General features: G+C 34.6%; 2 protein-coding genes across 2 annotated transcripts; both read left to right on the forward strand.

Annotated features, from left to right (window-relative positions):
• Positions 1 to 3125: 3125 nt before the first annotated feature.
• On the forward strand, positions 3126 to 4771 carry LOC131612160 (F-box protein CPR1-like). Its single transcript, XM_058883972.1, has one exon. The coding sequence runs from the start codon at positions 3334 to 3336 to the stop codon at positions 4483 to 4485; it is 1152 nt and encodes a 383-aa protein (XP_058739955.1). The 5' UTR covers positions 3126 to 3333; the 3' UTR covers positions 4486 to 4771.
• A 3072-nt stretch (positions 4772 to 7843) lies between these two features.
• LOC131612161 (F-box protein CPR1-like) lies at positions 7844 to 10026 on the forward strand. Its single transcript, XM_058883973.1, has one exon. The coding sequence runs from the start codon at positions 7867 to 7869 to the stop codon at positions 9001 to 9003; it is 1137 nt and encodes a 378-aa protein (XP_058739956.1). The 5' UTR covers positions 7844 to 7866; the 3' UTR covers positions 9004 to 10026.
• The last annotated feature ends 5223 nt before the right edge of the window (positions 10027 to 15249 follow it).

Below are 15249 nucleotides of genomic sequence, written 5' to 3' on the forward strand. Positions count from 1 at the left end.
AATTCATTCTTGCTCAACCCACAACTTCTCAATATTCACTTCCTTTTTTTTCACAATGCATCCTTTCTTTATTCTATAATTTCCTTCTCTTTGAAATCACTCTTTTCTTTTTTTTCTTCATATATATACATACATTCTTATATATTTTTTTTCTTTTTGGGATTTCTTGAAAGATGCATTGTTCACCATTCATTCTTTCTTATACTGCTTCTCAAACAAGAACCACTCTCCCCAACTTTACACTTTTCTTTCTCAAGAGACAAGAATTGTTTTTCAAAATAGGATAAAGGTTCAAGGGAAAGTGTTTAAATAAGAAAAATATGAGAATGAATCAACATTGACTAAATTTTCTTTGATCAACAACACAACTACTAAGTGGTAATCTTAATAATTTGTTGGCTTGCAATGGATTCACTCACAAAAACTTCCGGCTCAATAGGGTTTATAAATGCACACACATTAACAAGGTAAATTGAAGCCCTTTTTGGAATAGTGGTTTTTCTCAATTACACAAACAATGCCTTGATCCCTTCTAAGTTCCACAATTTCAAATGAACACAAGATTTGACATGAATCAAACGAGCTAAACACAATTACTAGAAATCACATAATTTTGGTGAACAATGGAAGCTACTCACATCTATGGTTATGTCCTAATGATTCACACATGAACACATATTTATAAAATGATGCATAACATGAATTTTGCATAAAGCGTTAATTTCATTATCGTGCTATCATTCTACAAAGCGATTAAAGCAATACCTTCTTTGTACACTTTTGAGAATTATATAATCACCATCCAAACTTTTGAGTTGATACTAACTCTTATTTTTTTTTCAAAACACGCTCCTTGAGGAACAAAAAACCAAACCTATTAGAAATAGTCAAACCACGCTTATATGTACAAAACAAATCAACCATTAAAATAAAACCAACAAAATAATACTAAAATTTTTAAATTCAAACCACAAAGTACCAACAATAAAAGTTACTAAAACATCACAAAACATCACATAAGTTTAAACTAAAACTAAAGTACTTGCAATAATAAAAATAAAAACAGAAACAAAAGAAAATCAATCCAAAATGTCATCTGGTATCTCATCACCATCAACACCATCATCATCATCACCACCATCTGCCACCCCCTCAGAAAAGAAAGGCCTGCCCACAGGCCAATTGGCATAAGCCGCATAATCCTTATTTGAAGGAAAAGGAGGGGCATCGACCGATAGAGCAGAATGATGCAGATACATCTGCCTCATGGAATCCAGCAAGAACTCACTAGACCTCCTACCAGCCTCCAGTGAATCCCAAGTATAATTAAAAGAAGCCTCCAACCTCAAATCCCAATCCTCATAATCCAGACTCTCACTCTGCTCACCTGCAGCAGAAGACTCAGCAGCTTTCTTTTTCTTCCTTTTATCAGCCAACTTTTCCGCACAGTACCTACTAATGTAATAATCATCAACCACATCTCTCTCCCTTTTGTTCACCACACTTGGAAAACGTACACCCTGCTTTTGACACAAAGAAGTAATCATACAAGGAAAAATGATAGGAGCACTAGAGTGTACCCCATGAGTGTTCTCAATGAAAATCTTCATCTCATTAGTAATTATTTTAGCAACGTCGACCGTCTTATTTTCCAGAATGTGGTGAACAAGCTAAGCCACATCAAGAGGTGCAGAAGACTTATGAAACCTAGGCCTAATGTCAAACACAATCATAAACAACACCGCTTGAGCCAAATGAGTCATATCTATCCTGTTGTATCTTATCGGCTCCTGGATGTTGTTCAACTCCACCCGCTTTCCTAGTTTAAGGATAACACGAGAAACTACCTCTTGGTCTTCATGAGTTCTACGTGCTACAGAGAACTCATCAGTCATAGTATATGGATGAATGGTGTTCCAAGGATGGCCAAGTACCTCACTAATAGCATTACGCGAGAAATCAATTTCTTTACCTCACACAAAAGTCTTGTAAGAACACAACTCCCCTCCGGCTGAAGAGCATTAGCATAGAACTCTCGGACAATCTCATAGTTAATGCAATCAACCGGAGTGAGCAAACGACCCCACTTCTTAGCATTGAAGATGTTAGCAATTACTTTGTAGTCTCCCTCCGTGTCAATCACAAACTTCCTCTCCGCCAAAATCTTTTTCTTTTCCAGCATGGGCATACGGTCCTGGTGGCTGGCACTTCTAAACCGCAATTCATCAAAAGCTCTAGGTGGAGGATTCGAGCTACCGACCTCAGTTGCATTCTTTTGTTACTTAGATCGCTTCCTTTGCCTGCTAAACATCTGCACAAACAAGAACAAACCACAAATAGCAGGCCACCAACTTGTTAGCACTAAAATCACACCATAATCAAAATAATAATAAAAAAAATTCACAACTGGTGTCCTTCGCCCGGCGAGCAAAATGCTCTGTCGGGCGGTTCGAGCGAAAATCGGAACAAAAACTACAGAACCATGTCTGCACTCCACCATCAACAACACGACCAAACCCAAACATCCTACTTGTTCTCTAATCAAATCAAATTGCATATTAACCTAACATAAACCACCATACTAAACATCCAAGGCAAAACTAACCTAAAGGTTCTAGCTCTTCTTAAACCCTAAACAAGTTCTAAAAATCTACAAGAGAAAGAACAAAAGCACTTACCTTTGCTTTGGTAAAATGGAAGAGATGAGTAAAATGGTAACTTTGTGAACTTGGCCAATGGAGGAAACGACTAGGGCAAATGTGAAAAGTGGGAGACTGAAATGGGAAATTGTTTGCTATATTCAGAAAAGAGTGGGCCTCACTCTTTTGGCCCCACACTTTCAGCCCACACACGTGACAAATCTGTCACAGAAATATTATGGAGTTTTTATTTTAATTTTTTTAAATAAAAAAACCCATTGAAGGTCGGATAGCCCGAAACCCATCTAAAATCGCGTTCGGGTAGTAAATCTCGAGCCCATATTACACAGGGCCTTTTTGACCCAACCCTAAAAAATCCAGAGTCCGCCGGGACCGCCCGTTTAGGGCGTGGTAGTCCATATTGACAGCTCTACTTATATGTTAGCCTGACCCAAAGTAGTTTATATGAAACTTTTGCGTTGGAGATTGTACATTTGTACTACCTATTTGCTAGTCGGCTTAGTTACCGCAAACCTGGCTAGGGATTGTTTCTGTTCACAAAGTTGAATGAAACCCTAACTACAAACTAGGGTTTATCGTAAGCTATAATTTCTTTGCATCGTCTTCCAAATTTTCCCAATTTATTTCTGATTCTACGATTTCACAATTGTTTGTTGGCATTTTCCTCTTCAAAATGGCAAAGAAGAGTGTGCATCTTCCGTTGGAACTGATAACGGAAATCCTGTTGAGATTGCCGGTGAAGACTGTATTACGCTGCAAGCGCGTCTGTAAGTCATGGCTTTCCCTTATCTCTCATCCCGATTTCGGTACTTCACATTTTCAACTTACTGCCGCAGAGCCTACCAATAGACTTGTGTTCCTAGACAATTTTTTTGATGTTCCTGAAATCCTATCTATAGATTTTGATGCATCACTTAACGATGATTCATCATATTCTTCTTTGCTAAGCCTTCAATTTTTCCAGCTCCGATCTATTTGTGAAATTGTTGGCTCTTGTAGAGGCTTTTTGTTGTTGACTTGTGACAAAGACTTCTACATATGGAATCCATCCACCGGTGTTATCAAATACACACCTGTCTCTGTCTCTCCTATAACTATGGCCTCCAATGATCATATTCCCTGTCTTTTGTATGGCTTTGGATATGACCCATCAACAGATGATTACTTAGTAGTTTTGGGGTCCTTCAAACACACCAATGATCCTGCAGATAGTTCTATTGACTTAGCCATTTTCTCATTTAGAGCTAATCAATGGAAGCAAATTCAGTCTGCTTCTCATTTTCCTTATTGGATTATTGATACATGCGTATATCCTGGAGTCGGGTTGCTCTTGAATCATGTTATTCATTGGTTGGTTTATAATTATGAGACTTCAAGGTATGCCATTATTGCCTTTGATTTAAAGGAAATGACAATGTCAGAGATAGCTCTGCCGGATGAATTTATTTTCAGTGTTCGTAACACTTCTTCTATAGAACGGGATTTGTTGGAACTTGGAGGACTTATTAGTGCATATCATATGAAGAATTATACAATTGAGATATGGGTCATGCAAGAATACAAAGTGCATTCCTCTTGGACTAAGACTCTTCATTTTTCTTTTTATCCTGCTCCGGATTTTTCGCCATTATGCTTTACAAACTGTGGCGATATAGTTGGAACAGTTCGTGATGGTGGATTAGTCAAGTTTAATGACAAAGGAGAGCTTTTAGAGCGTCACTCTTACGGTAACTGTTGCTTCCAAAGATGTCAAATGGTTGTCTATACAGAGTCTCTGCTTTCACTCCCTAGTGGCACTGGGCAAGCTTTAGACGACTCTCGATAATAAACAAGAATATGACTATGAAGTTATTTGCATTTACCATTTCATTGATGATATTCATATCGTGTATTATGAACTCTTGAAATCATGAAGCGTATTGATACGCAAGATAGTTAAACTGCATGAAGACAGAACAAGATTGAGGAGTAGAGTTAGTACATGAACTTCATCATCTTTATCTTATTCCATCATTATGTTCTCTTTTTACAATATTTTACATTTTATTGCTGTCTTAATATTAGTAACATGCTTACTTCCATTGTTTCCCTTAATAATGTGTTACCTTCCATTCTTTTAAAGGTATTTTGTTTGAAGACATGATACAGAATTTGTTGATGATATGAAATCAATTTTAAGCTGGGATGATTAGTTAGCAATGAACACTAGTTATGCCAAATGGATGCATTGTTGATTAGTGGTGGTAAAAAATATGATGTGAAATCTATTTTGTTTATATTGTGCTAGATGTGTAAATAGATTTTGTGTTCTATTATGGTTTTGTTATGTAACTTCTGTTGCTTCCACGTTGAGGATATCCATACATGACTTAGACCTGAGATGAAAGGCAAGGCATATATAGGTTCCTTCTTATATGAAGTTTATTATTGTTAGATTAACAAAAAGTTGTTTCTGTTTTTGTTGGTAAGTGAAGGACTAGACTAGATCAATAAGTTGTTCTTTTATAACTGTAATTTTCATGGACTACTGAATATTTGACCGTGAACTTGATTAGAGGAAGTAGAGGGTTATTGACTGATATTGGATTGTTGTAATAGGTGCATAAGCTGATCATACTGTTCAAGAGTAATAGAAGAAGAATAGATTTCACATTAGTAACTTGTGAAGTAGCATCAATATCTTGATTATTTGTGGAAGAATGGTTTGCAAATTTCATCTGCATGTGGGGAGGAAAACCATGCTTGACATAATAGTTATCAACGGTGTGATTGATCTTACCACAGTGAGTATACACACGATTATTTCCTTTGCCAAAAGAATTTGAGATATGAGATATTTTCTTTTGAATCTTCGGGAATCAACAATATTTATAAGAGAGGTTGGATCTTCATAAACGTTGAAGTTTCCTTGTCTTTCATGTTGAAAAGCCATCAAAAAATATTTGTCACGGGTGGAAGATGATCCATTAACAAGATTTGAGATTTTACAACACCAAAATTATGATTCAAACCAGTTAAAAACCAGATAGCATACAAAGTAGTGTGATACCTATGAGTACTACACATGGCTTGACATGAAAACTTAATGCGGACAAGTGCACGTAGGGATGGCAATGTGAATATCTATTTCTTCCCATAGAATCTTCAAATCAAAATAGAAATCGGTAACTGACCTTGAATCTTGCTGCATGGCATAGATTTCTTGCATCAATTCAGAAATGTGCACCAAATTGCCTTAAGTGAAGCATTCCTTAAAATCGATCCAAAGATCATTGGCGTTTTCCATCATTGGCGTTTTCCATAAACACAGTTGATTCAACGATGGATTCAGATACAGAGTTCATAATCCAAGAATGTACAAGCATATTGCACCTGTTCCATGCATGTTACAATGTATCAAAAATATCGACAATTGAATTAGTGGTGCCATCGATGAACTCGAGTTTGAGGTTTCTACCAAGTACTCGACGCATAGAACGCGTCCACGAGTGATACTTCGCACCGTTGAGCTTTGGAGACACGCTAATCAATGAAGGTCCATCGCTAGGATGAACAAATAAGAGACTAGATTGATATAGTTTGAGGATCTATAGTTGATTACGAAGAGAAGCCATGAAATGTAGAAACGATGTACTCTCAGATCGAGAGACTCGCGATAACATATTAAGAAAGAGAAAACTCCATAAAAGTTTCATGGACGAAGCTTGAAAATGAAAGAAAGAAGAAGTGATAATGTATTGAATCACTTAATCAATTAAAATGATAATGTATTGAATCACTTAATCAATTAAAATGAGTGTGAAGTTTCTTATATACAATGCATGGTACTACACTCTAGCCAACAATGCACATACATGTACATGATTATTCATAACAAAATTTTGTTATGATAGTTACATTGGTTCTCAACTAACTAATTAACCATATGTAACTTATGCTACAAGCTATCCATGTTCATTGTCCAACCTACACTCCTCTTGCTTTGTGAAGCTTTCATCATCCGGTATATTATCATTTAACAATTGCAAGAAGGAATCAATTAATATGGAGAGGAATCAATTCTGGAGACCTTTAAGTCACATCCTATGTATTTACTATTAGGCCTAATGAACACCGGTAATAGATAACTCTCATAATTTATAGTAATATTAAACAATTCAGAATTCAAAAAAAAAAAAAAAACGCCAGTGTACATTGGTGATACATAACTTTCATGATTTAGCATAATATTAAATCATTCAGAATTTAAAACAAAAAATACAAAATTTGTAACCAAGAGTCTTGAACCCAAGTCTCTTAAGGTTAAATGTTAGTCAATTTACAACTAAATCAATTATTATTAATATTTCTAATGATCATTACTTAACTTAATAATTATGAATAAACATTTACTTATTTACTTATTTCAAATAACTCACAATAAATATTTACTTATTTCAAATAATACACAAATTTAAAAATAAAATTAACAAAATTTAAACCCTAAATATACTTAATCAAATAAAAATAAATTAAATAACTAAAAAATAAATATTTACTTATTTCAAATTTAATAATTAATTAATTTAATAACAATTCAATTAATTATTAAAATATTTAATTGATTCAAATTAAATAATCAATTAATTTTTAAAAATATTTAATTGATTCAAATAAGATAATAATAATTCAATTAAATAATAATTCAATTAAATATTAATTAATTAGTTTATATTTGATTACTTATATTTATGATTTACATTTTATTAATTTTATTTTTAAATTTACTGTGTTAACAATTTAAAAGTAAAAGAAATATATATTAAAAAAATATTAAGAGAAAAACTATTATGGTCCGATTAAATTTTATAAAAATCGAGATTTTTTTAAGAATTAATTTAAGTGATTGGATTTTCACCCTAAATAAATAAACAAACTTAAGAAATACGGAAACTTTGTACTCCTTATTTGCTAGTCAACTTGGCTAAGGTCCCTAGAGGTGTGCATGATTGGTTATTTTCAAAAACCAAACCATAACTATTTTAAAATCATTTAAATGGTTTGAATTTATAACTATAACCACATTTTAATCAAAACTGGTAATAAAGGCTCTTGTCAAGTTGACTAGCAAATAGGGAGTACAAAGTTTCCCTATTTAAACCATAGCCTAGGGATTATTTCCGACTCTGCCATTCCACTATTACTCGAATGCAATTTCCTCTTCAAGATGTTAAACAAGAGCGTTCATCTTCCTGAGGAACTGATAATTGAAATTCTGTTGAGATTAACAGTGAAGAATGTATTGCGTTGCAAGTGCGTATGTAAGTCATGGTTTTCTCTCATCTCTAATCCCAATTTTGCAACTTCACACTCTCAACTTGCCGCCTCGCCCACAGATAAACTTGTCTGTTTACGAAACAATTCTGAAACCCTCCTATCGATTGATTTTAATGCATCGCTTAACAATGACTCATCATATGCTTCGCTAAGCCACGAATTTCTGCCCCCGCGATCATATTCTGAAATTGGAGGTTCCTGCAGAGGGTTTATATTTTTGCTTAGTTACCCTGACTTCTTCTATCTATGGAATCCATCCACAGGTGTCCATAAAAACATACCTCCCTCTCCTAATAGTATAACTATTGTCTCCGGTTCCTATCTTGAAACTTTTCTGTATGGTCTTGCATACGACCATTCTACTGATGATTACTTGGTAGTTTTAGGTTCCTGTGATTGTCGTCATTTAGATTATAGGATACCTTGTTCCATTTCCTTTGAGATTTTCTCACTGAGAGATAATAACTGGAAATATATCGAGGTTGATTCTCATTTGATCATTCAATATGGATGTGATTCTAATGCCGGGTTACTCTTGAATGATTCTATTCATTGGATGGTTCGTAATTGGGAGGTCCCAACACACGTTTATTTTGACGTTATTATTGCCTTTGATTTAAAGGAAAGCAGAATGTTAGAGATAGCCCTGCCTTATGGTTTTGATTATAAAGATTATCCTAGCAACCATAATTTGCTGGTACTTGGCGGACTTATATGTGCATCGATTGTGGAGATGCATACAATTAAGATATGGGTGATGAAAAAATATGCAGTGCATTCATCTTGGACTAAGATTCTTGAATTTTCTGTTGATCCTGCATTGCACTGTTCTTTATCCATAGTATGCTTTACAAATAGTGGTGATATAATTGGAAGAGATAATGAAGGTGGATTGACGAAGTTTAATGACAAAGGACAGCTGCTGGAGCGTCACTCCAGTCCCAAGAGCATCAAGTCAAACAGATTCCAAATGGCGTTGTATACCGAGTCTCTGCTTTCACTCCCTTGTGCCATTGAGCAGGTTTAAAAAGCAATCAATGCGCTGGCAAGCAATCATTGCTTTGTGTACCATTGAGCAGGTTTAAGAAGCAATCAATGCGCTGGCTCAGAGAAGCAATCATTGCTTTGATGCTGGTAAGTGGTAACTGATCCTCTCTGCCTCAAAAGCAGTTAAGTGGAATTTATTCTAATGAATGTTGATTTTACATTTATGTGAATCTTTAGGAATCTTAAATGGTTAGTATTTATTTGATTAAAACAAATGGATTGTTCTATTACCATATTTAGCAGTTTTTTGGGCTATGATGCGTTTGAAACCACATTAGATTTTAAGTTTAACTTGATAAAATCCACTTACAAGATAAGGGTTGAACAAGTTTGATAAACTTGGTCATATATTTATAAGGAAGATTTTAGTTTATTATGATATGTAGTTCATTCTATGCTTAAATACTCTTTCATGCCACATGCTGAAATGCTTGGGGTAATTTTCCAACAATTTAATGTAATGAAAACTAGTATCTCTTAGTTGATAGATTTATCCAACTGCTGAAAGTTCACGAAAGATGACGGAGAGGATGCATGGTCATGGTATGACATGTTGTAATTGCTCAATTTGCCTACAAATATATGATTTCCTTGATTTCGTGTCTATTAGATGTTATTTTTTTAGTTTTGTTTCAAAGCTATTCAAACCTTAGAAAATCAAAATATAAATTTATTTTTAAGATTTTTTTTGACAACTAAGAATATATTTAATATAATTCGAGTTGATATAGACTTTGAGCTCATTCCTAAATATGCTTTGTATTGGAGAGCTTGCATCCTGCATGCTCTTTAGTTTCTCAACACTTTTTTTTTTTGTGTTTATTTCGTTTTTTTGTTATGCAACAAGAGAAAACTCATTTTAATTTTAAATTTTTTGGGGATTTATTTTTAAGCCCTGCCTAATTCACGAACAGAATAAACCAGTCCATGATAGCAAAAAACAGCAAACTGTTATTAATTTAGACTCATCAAACATTATAAGGAAAGTGATGAATATTGGAATGAAGGAAGGGATGATTGTGATCTTTCTGTGATTCTAAGGAAAGTGATGAATAGGTGATAAGTATTGGTTTTTCAACCAGTTTTATGTATCAAAAGATGCATGTTTTTCAATCTTTTTTTTCTTGGGTCCTTATAGAGGAGAGATCCTTCAATTGGGAAGTATTAGAATCATGGACTAACATATTTGATTATACACCAAACTATTGATTTTGGCTTTAATTGTCCTATAGTAAAATTGATTTTGTCCTATAGTAAAATTGATTTTGTTTATAGAATTGATTTTAACTTACAGCAAAGTTAATATTTATTATAGTTTTTAAGTTTAAATATTACATGTAATTTTTATACTAATTATTGTTGATTTTATTTTGTTTTGAATGATTGTTTTTGTTTGATTTTGCTAGAATAAATAGTGTTTTGATAATGTTTTTTTTCGGGATGACAATGGGTAGGGTCGGGTGCGGGTTTCACACTACCCAAACCCGTACCCAAAATCACCGTCAGAGTTTGAACCTAAATCCAAAGGTTATTCGGGTGGCAAAATAATACCCACGGTCTCACCCGCTGGGTTCGGATTTTTTCATCCGAACCCGTAGCAAAACACATAAAATACAACAGCAACATTGAAAATTTCCATCAAATTTCCTACAACTTTCCAACAACATTACAATTTTTCATCAATTTTACTTGAACTTTTCAACATCAACATTACTATTTTCCATCAACATTGAAATTTAAATTAAATTCTAAAACTTTCCATCAAGTTTGGTAACATTACAATTAAAATTAAGGTCTAGGCGGGTGTGATTTCGGGTTTCGGGTGCGGGTTTCACACTATCCAATCCCGCACCCGAAATATCAAGTGGCACTCGAACCCAATCAACTCGGATTTTCACCCATTGATTCGGGTTCGGGTGGGCCCCATGGGTTTGAGTCTTCCTGCCATCTCTATTTTGTTTATATTGTGCTATATGTCTAAATGCAATTTGTGTTGTGTTATGGCTTTGTTATAACCTCTATTGCTTTCATAATGAGATCCTTTAAGACATTTCGTCGTACTGTAAAAAAATTAGGCAAAGCAAATCGAGGTTCGACGACATCTTCAGGAAAAAACAGCCCGTTCAGAAAATACGATCATCACTTGCATTAGTCCCATATTCTTGGATGTATTATGGACTTTTTCTCTAGCTAATCCTTTCGTCAAAGGATCTGCTAAGTTTTCGTCAGTGCGTACATGATCCACTTATAGCTCCTTTAGAGATATAATCTCTAACGGTGTTGTGCTTTCTTCTTATTTGACGTCTTTTACCATTATAATAACGGTTCTAAATTTTTGCAATAGCCGCGGTACTATCGCAATGGATCAACACAGTTGGCATAGGTTTTTCACATAAAAGGATCTCAGCTAGCAAGCATCTTAACCAACTTACTCCTTCACTAGCTGTGGCTAGTGCTATTATCTCAGACTCCATTGTGGACAGAGCCAGGATGATTTGTTTCTTTGATTTTCAAGATACAACTCCTCCATATATACTAAATATATAGCCACTAATAGCTTTAGAATCATCCGATAAGGTGTTCCAATCTGTAACACTGTACCCTTCTAGTACAACAAGAAATTTCTTATAATATATGATGAGATGCATGGTACTTTTAAGGTACCTCATGACTCCCTCAATAGCTTTCTAGTGCTCGTTGCTCGGCCTACTCGTAAACCTGTATAACAATCCTACGACATATGCAATGCCAGGTCTAGTACAATCAGTAACATATCTAAGACTGCCAATGATGCTCGCATATCGGTTTATCTGACACTTTCTCCAGTGTTCTTAAACAGTTTCACATTTGGATCATATGGTGTGCACACAGGTTTACAGTCAAAGTATTTATATTTCTTTAAGATCTTCTCCACATAGTGTGATTGATCCAAAGAAATTCCTTGTTCGGATCGTGTGATCTTGATACCAATAATCACACTCGCTTCTCTGAGGTCTTTCATATCAAAGTTGTTGCACAACAATGATTTCATAACATTAACGACCTAAATGTTTGATCCAAATATGAGTAGATCGTCTATATAGAGACATATGATAGTGCAGATGCGATTCTCAGATTTGTAATAAACGTATTTGTCACTTTCATTCACTCTATACCCGTTCAATATCATTAATATATCAAACTTTCCATTCCATTTCTTAGACGTTTGTTTTAGTCCATACAAAGACTTATCTAACTTACATACCTTGTTTTCTTATTCATGGATCACAAAACCTTCCGGTTGTTCCATATAGATTTCTTCTTCCAAGTCACCGTTTAAAAAAGGTGTTTTAACATCCATTTGGTGTACTATTAAGTTATAAATAGCAGCTATTGAAATAAGTACCCTGATGGATGTAATTCTAGTGACTGGAGAGAAGGTGTCGAAGAAATCTATATTTTCTCTTTGTCTAAAACCCTTGGCTACAAGGCGAGCCTTGTATTTATCAATAGTTCCATAAGGTTTTAGTTTCTTTTTCAAAACCCATTTACAACCGACTGCTTTGCAACCAGGAGGCAAGTCTACTAGGTTCCAGGTCTTGTTAGACTCTAGAGAATCTATCTCATCATTGATAGCTTCTTGCCATAAATCTGTATCCAGAGATGACACTGCTTCTTGAAGATTCATTGGATCTTCTTCTACATTATAAGTCATATAATCGGGCCCATAGTCTTTAGCAACTCTTACTCTTTTTCTTCTTTGAAGTTCTGTTTCTATATTGTTGTTGCTTTCTGTATTTCTTATCACATGAATGTAACTCGACTGAGTGCCCCCATTATTTCTCGATTTGAAAGGAAGTTTGTCTTTAAAGAATTCAACATCATTTGATTTTATGATCACTTTTTCATTTAGTTCATAAAACTTGTATGCCTTACTGTTTGTTGCATACCCGATGAATACACATTCATAGGCTCTACTAGCGAGTTTAACTCGTTTCGGATCCGGAATCTTGACATAAGCCAGACATCCCCAAGTTCTCAAATAAGACAAGTTTAATTTGGTTGTCTTTTCTTTAATATCTCATAAGGTGAGATCTTACTTTTTGATTTGGGAACTCTATTTAGGATATAGAAAACACTCAATAAAATTTCCCCCCACCAGTGAGGTGCAGCACCAGAATTCATCATAATTGCAACAACAAGGTTAGTAAGAGTTATATTCTTTCTGCTTTACCATTCATTTCAAGAGAGTATGGGGCAGTTGTTTCATGTACACTTTCATGTTTAATATAAAAATCATTAAATAACCCAAAATCGTATTCAGTACCCCTATCACTATGAAGTCTCTTAATCTTCTTACTAAATTGATTCTCAACTTCAATTACATAAATCTTAAACATGTCGAGCGCTTCGCTTTTATTTTTTATTAAGTATACATAAGTATAATCAGAGCAATCGTCAATAAAAGTGATAAAATAACGTTTACTATTTATAGTTAAAGTTCCATCTAATTCACATATATCAGAGTGTACAAGATCTAGGAGATCAGATTCTTTATTAATTGATTTATGTGAAGTTTTAGTTATTTTAGCTTGACTACAATATTCACATTTGTTTGAATCATTGAAATTTAATTTGGGGATTAAGCCTAAGTTGCTTGCATAAGAAATAACTCGCTTATTAACGTTAAGAAGTCTAGCATGCCAAATATTAAAATCACATAAAAAGTAAACTGAAGGAGAAATTTTATTCAAATCAACATTCAACTTAAACATGCCATCAGCGGCGTACCCTTTCCTAACAAAAATACCATTCTTAGTGATGGTGTACAAATCTTCCCCTATAGTTTGACTAAACCCTGCCTTATTTAAAAGAAAATCAGAAACAAGATTCTTCCTAATTTTAGGAATGTGCATGACGTCCTTCAAGATCAAAGACTTTCCTGAGGTGAATTTCAGCTCAACATCTCCAATTTCAGCAACATTAGTGGTGTGAGCATCTCCCAATAACACTTTCTTATCTTTAATATTAATGTATGTCTTGAACATAGCACAATTGTAGCAGACATTACGAGAGGCGCCAGTGTCTATCCACCAACCATCACTTCCACTAACCATGTTGACTTCAATGATCATAGCAACGAATGGCTCATCAGTCAAGTTAACTTGAGCATTTAAGCCAACAACATGTTTAGGCCTGCTCTTACTTTTTTTGCCATATGACCCAGTTTCCTAATATTGTAGTAAGTGAAAATTGGAGCGTCATTTCTTTGATGTGGTGGTTGCTGCCTAGCAAATGGAGCAGATGGGGCCCTGGAGGGATTGCTATTCTTAATTCGGTTCACAACATTACGGTTCTGATTCTTTAATTGTTTGCCCGTAGGATTCAGAACCGCACCAAATCTTTTGTTGTTGTTTGAAACAACTAAGACTTCATCTTTCTGATCTTGTCTCCGAGCTTCCTCTTCAATTCAGAGGCAAGTAATCAGACTCTTGATTGAAAATTCTTTTGTTTTAGGGCGAAGCACGTTTTTGAAATCTTTCCAACTAGGGGCAGTTTGTCAATGATAACAGCAATTTGAAATTGTTCATTGAGGGGCATACCTTCTGCAATTATTTCATGAGAAATTTTATGAATTTCGTGGCTTTGAGCTTCCATAGACTTTTAATCCACCATCTTGTAATTCAAGTAGCGGCTAAAAGCATATTTCTTTGCACCTGCTTCTTCAGTATCTTATTTCTTCTGCAAAGCTTCCCATACATGTTTAACAGTCTTGTAATTACTCTAGTAATCGTACAGATCATCAACAAGATTATTCAGAATGTGATTTTTGCTTAGGTAGTCATACTTTTTCCATAGGGAAATTTCTTTCCGGAGCTGTAAGTTATTTGTTGCGGATTTATCTTTTGTAGCAGAGTCTAATTCAGGATGTTTGGAAGTCTTGTCTGATTCAACAGTTGACTTACCATTAGTTAGTCCGATTGATCCAAAAGGAGCAACAGGGTCACCCTCAGTCAGAACATGGGCAACCTTTTTCAAAGTTAAGAAAATTTTCATCTTAGCTTGCCAATGTTTGAAATTAGAGCCCTCAAACTTAAATGGTTTGTCAGTGATATTAACGGCCGCATTAGTACCGATTATTTCTTCAGTAGACATGGCATTTACAAAACGTCTTAACAATTGTTATTTCCGATTTTTGAAAATACTGCCAAAAAGAAAATTTTAGGGACGACTTGTGTACTAGGTA

This window comes from Vicia villosa, linkage group LG6 (genome assembly GCF_029867415.1).
Source record: "Vicia villosa cultivar HV-30 ecotype Madison, WI linkage group LG6, Vvil1.0, whole genome shotgun sequence".
Lineage (NCBI taxonomy): Eukaryota > Viridiplantae > Streptophyta > Magnoliopsida > Fabales > Fabaceae > Vicia > Vicia villosa.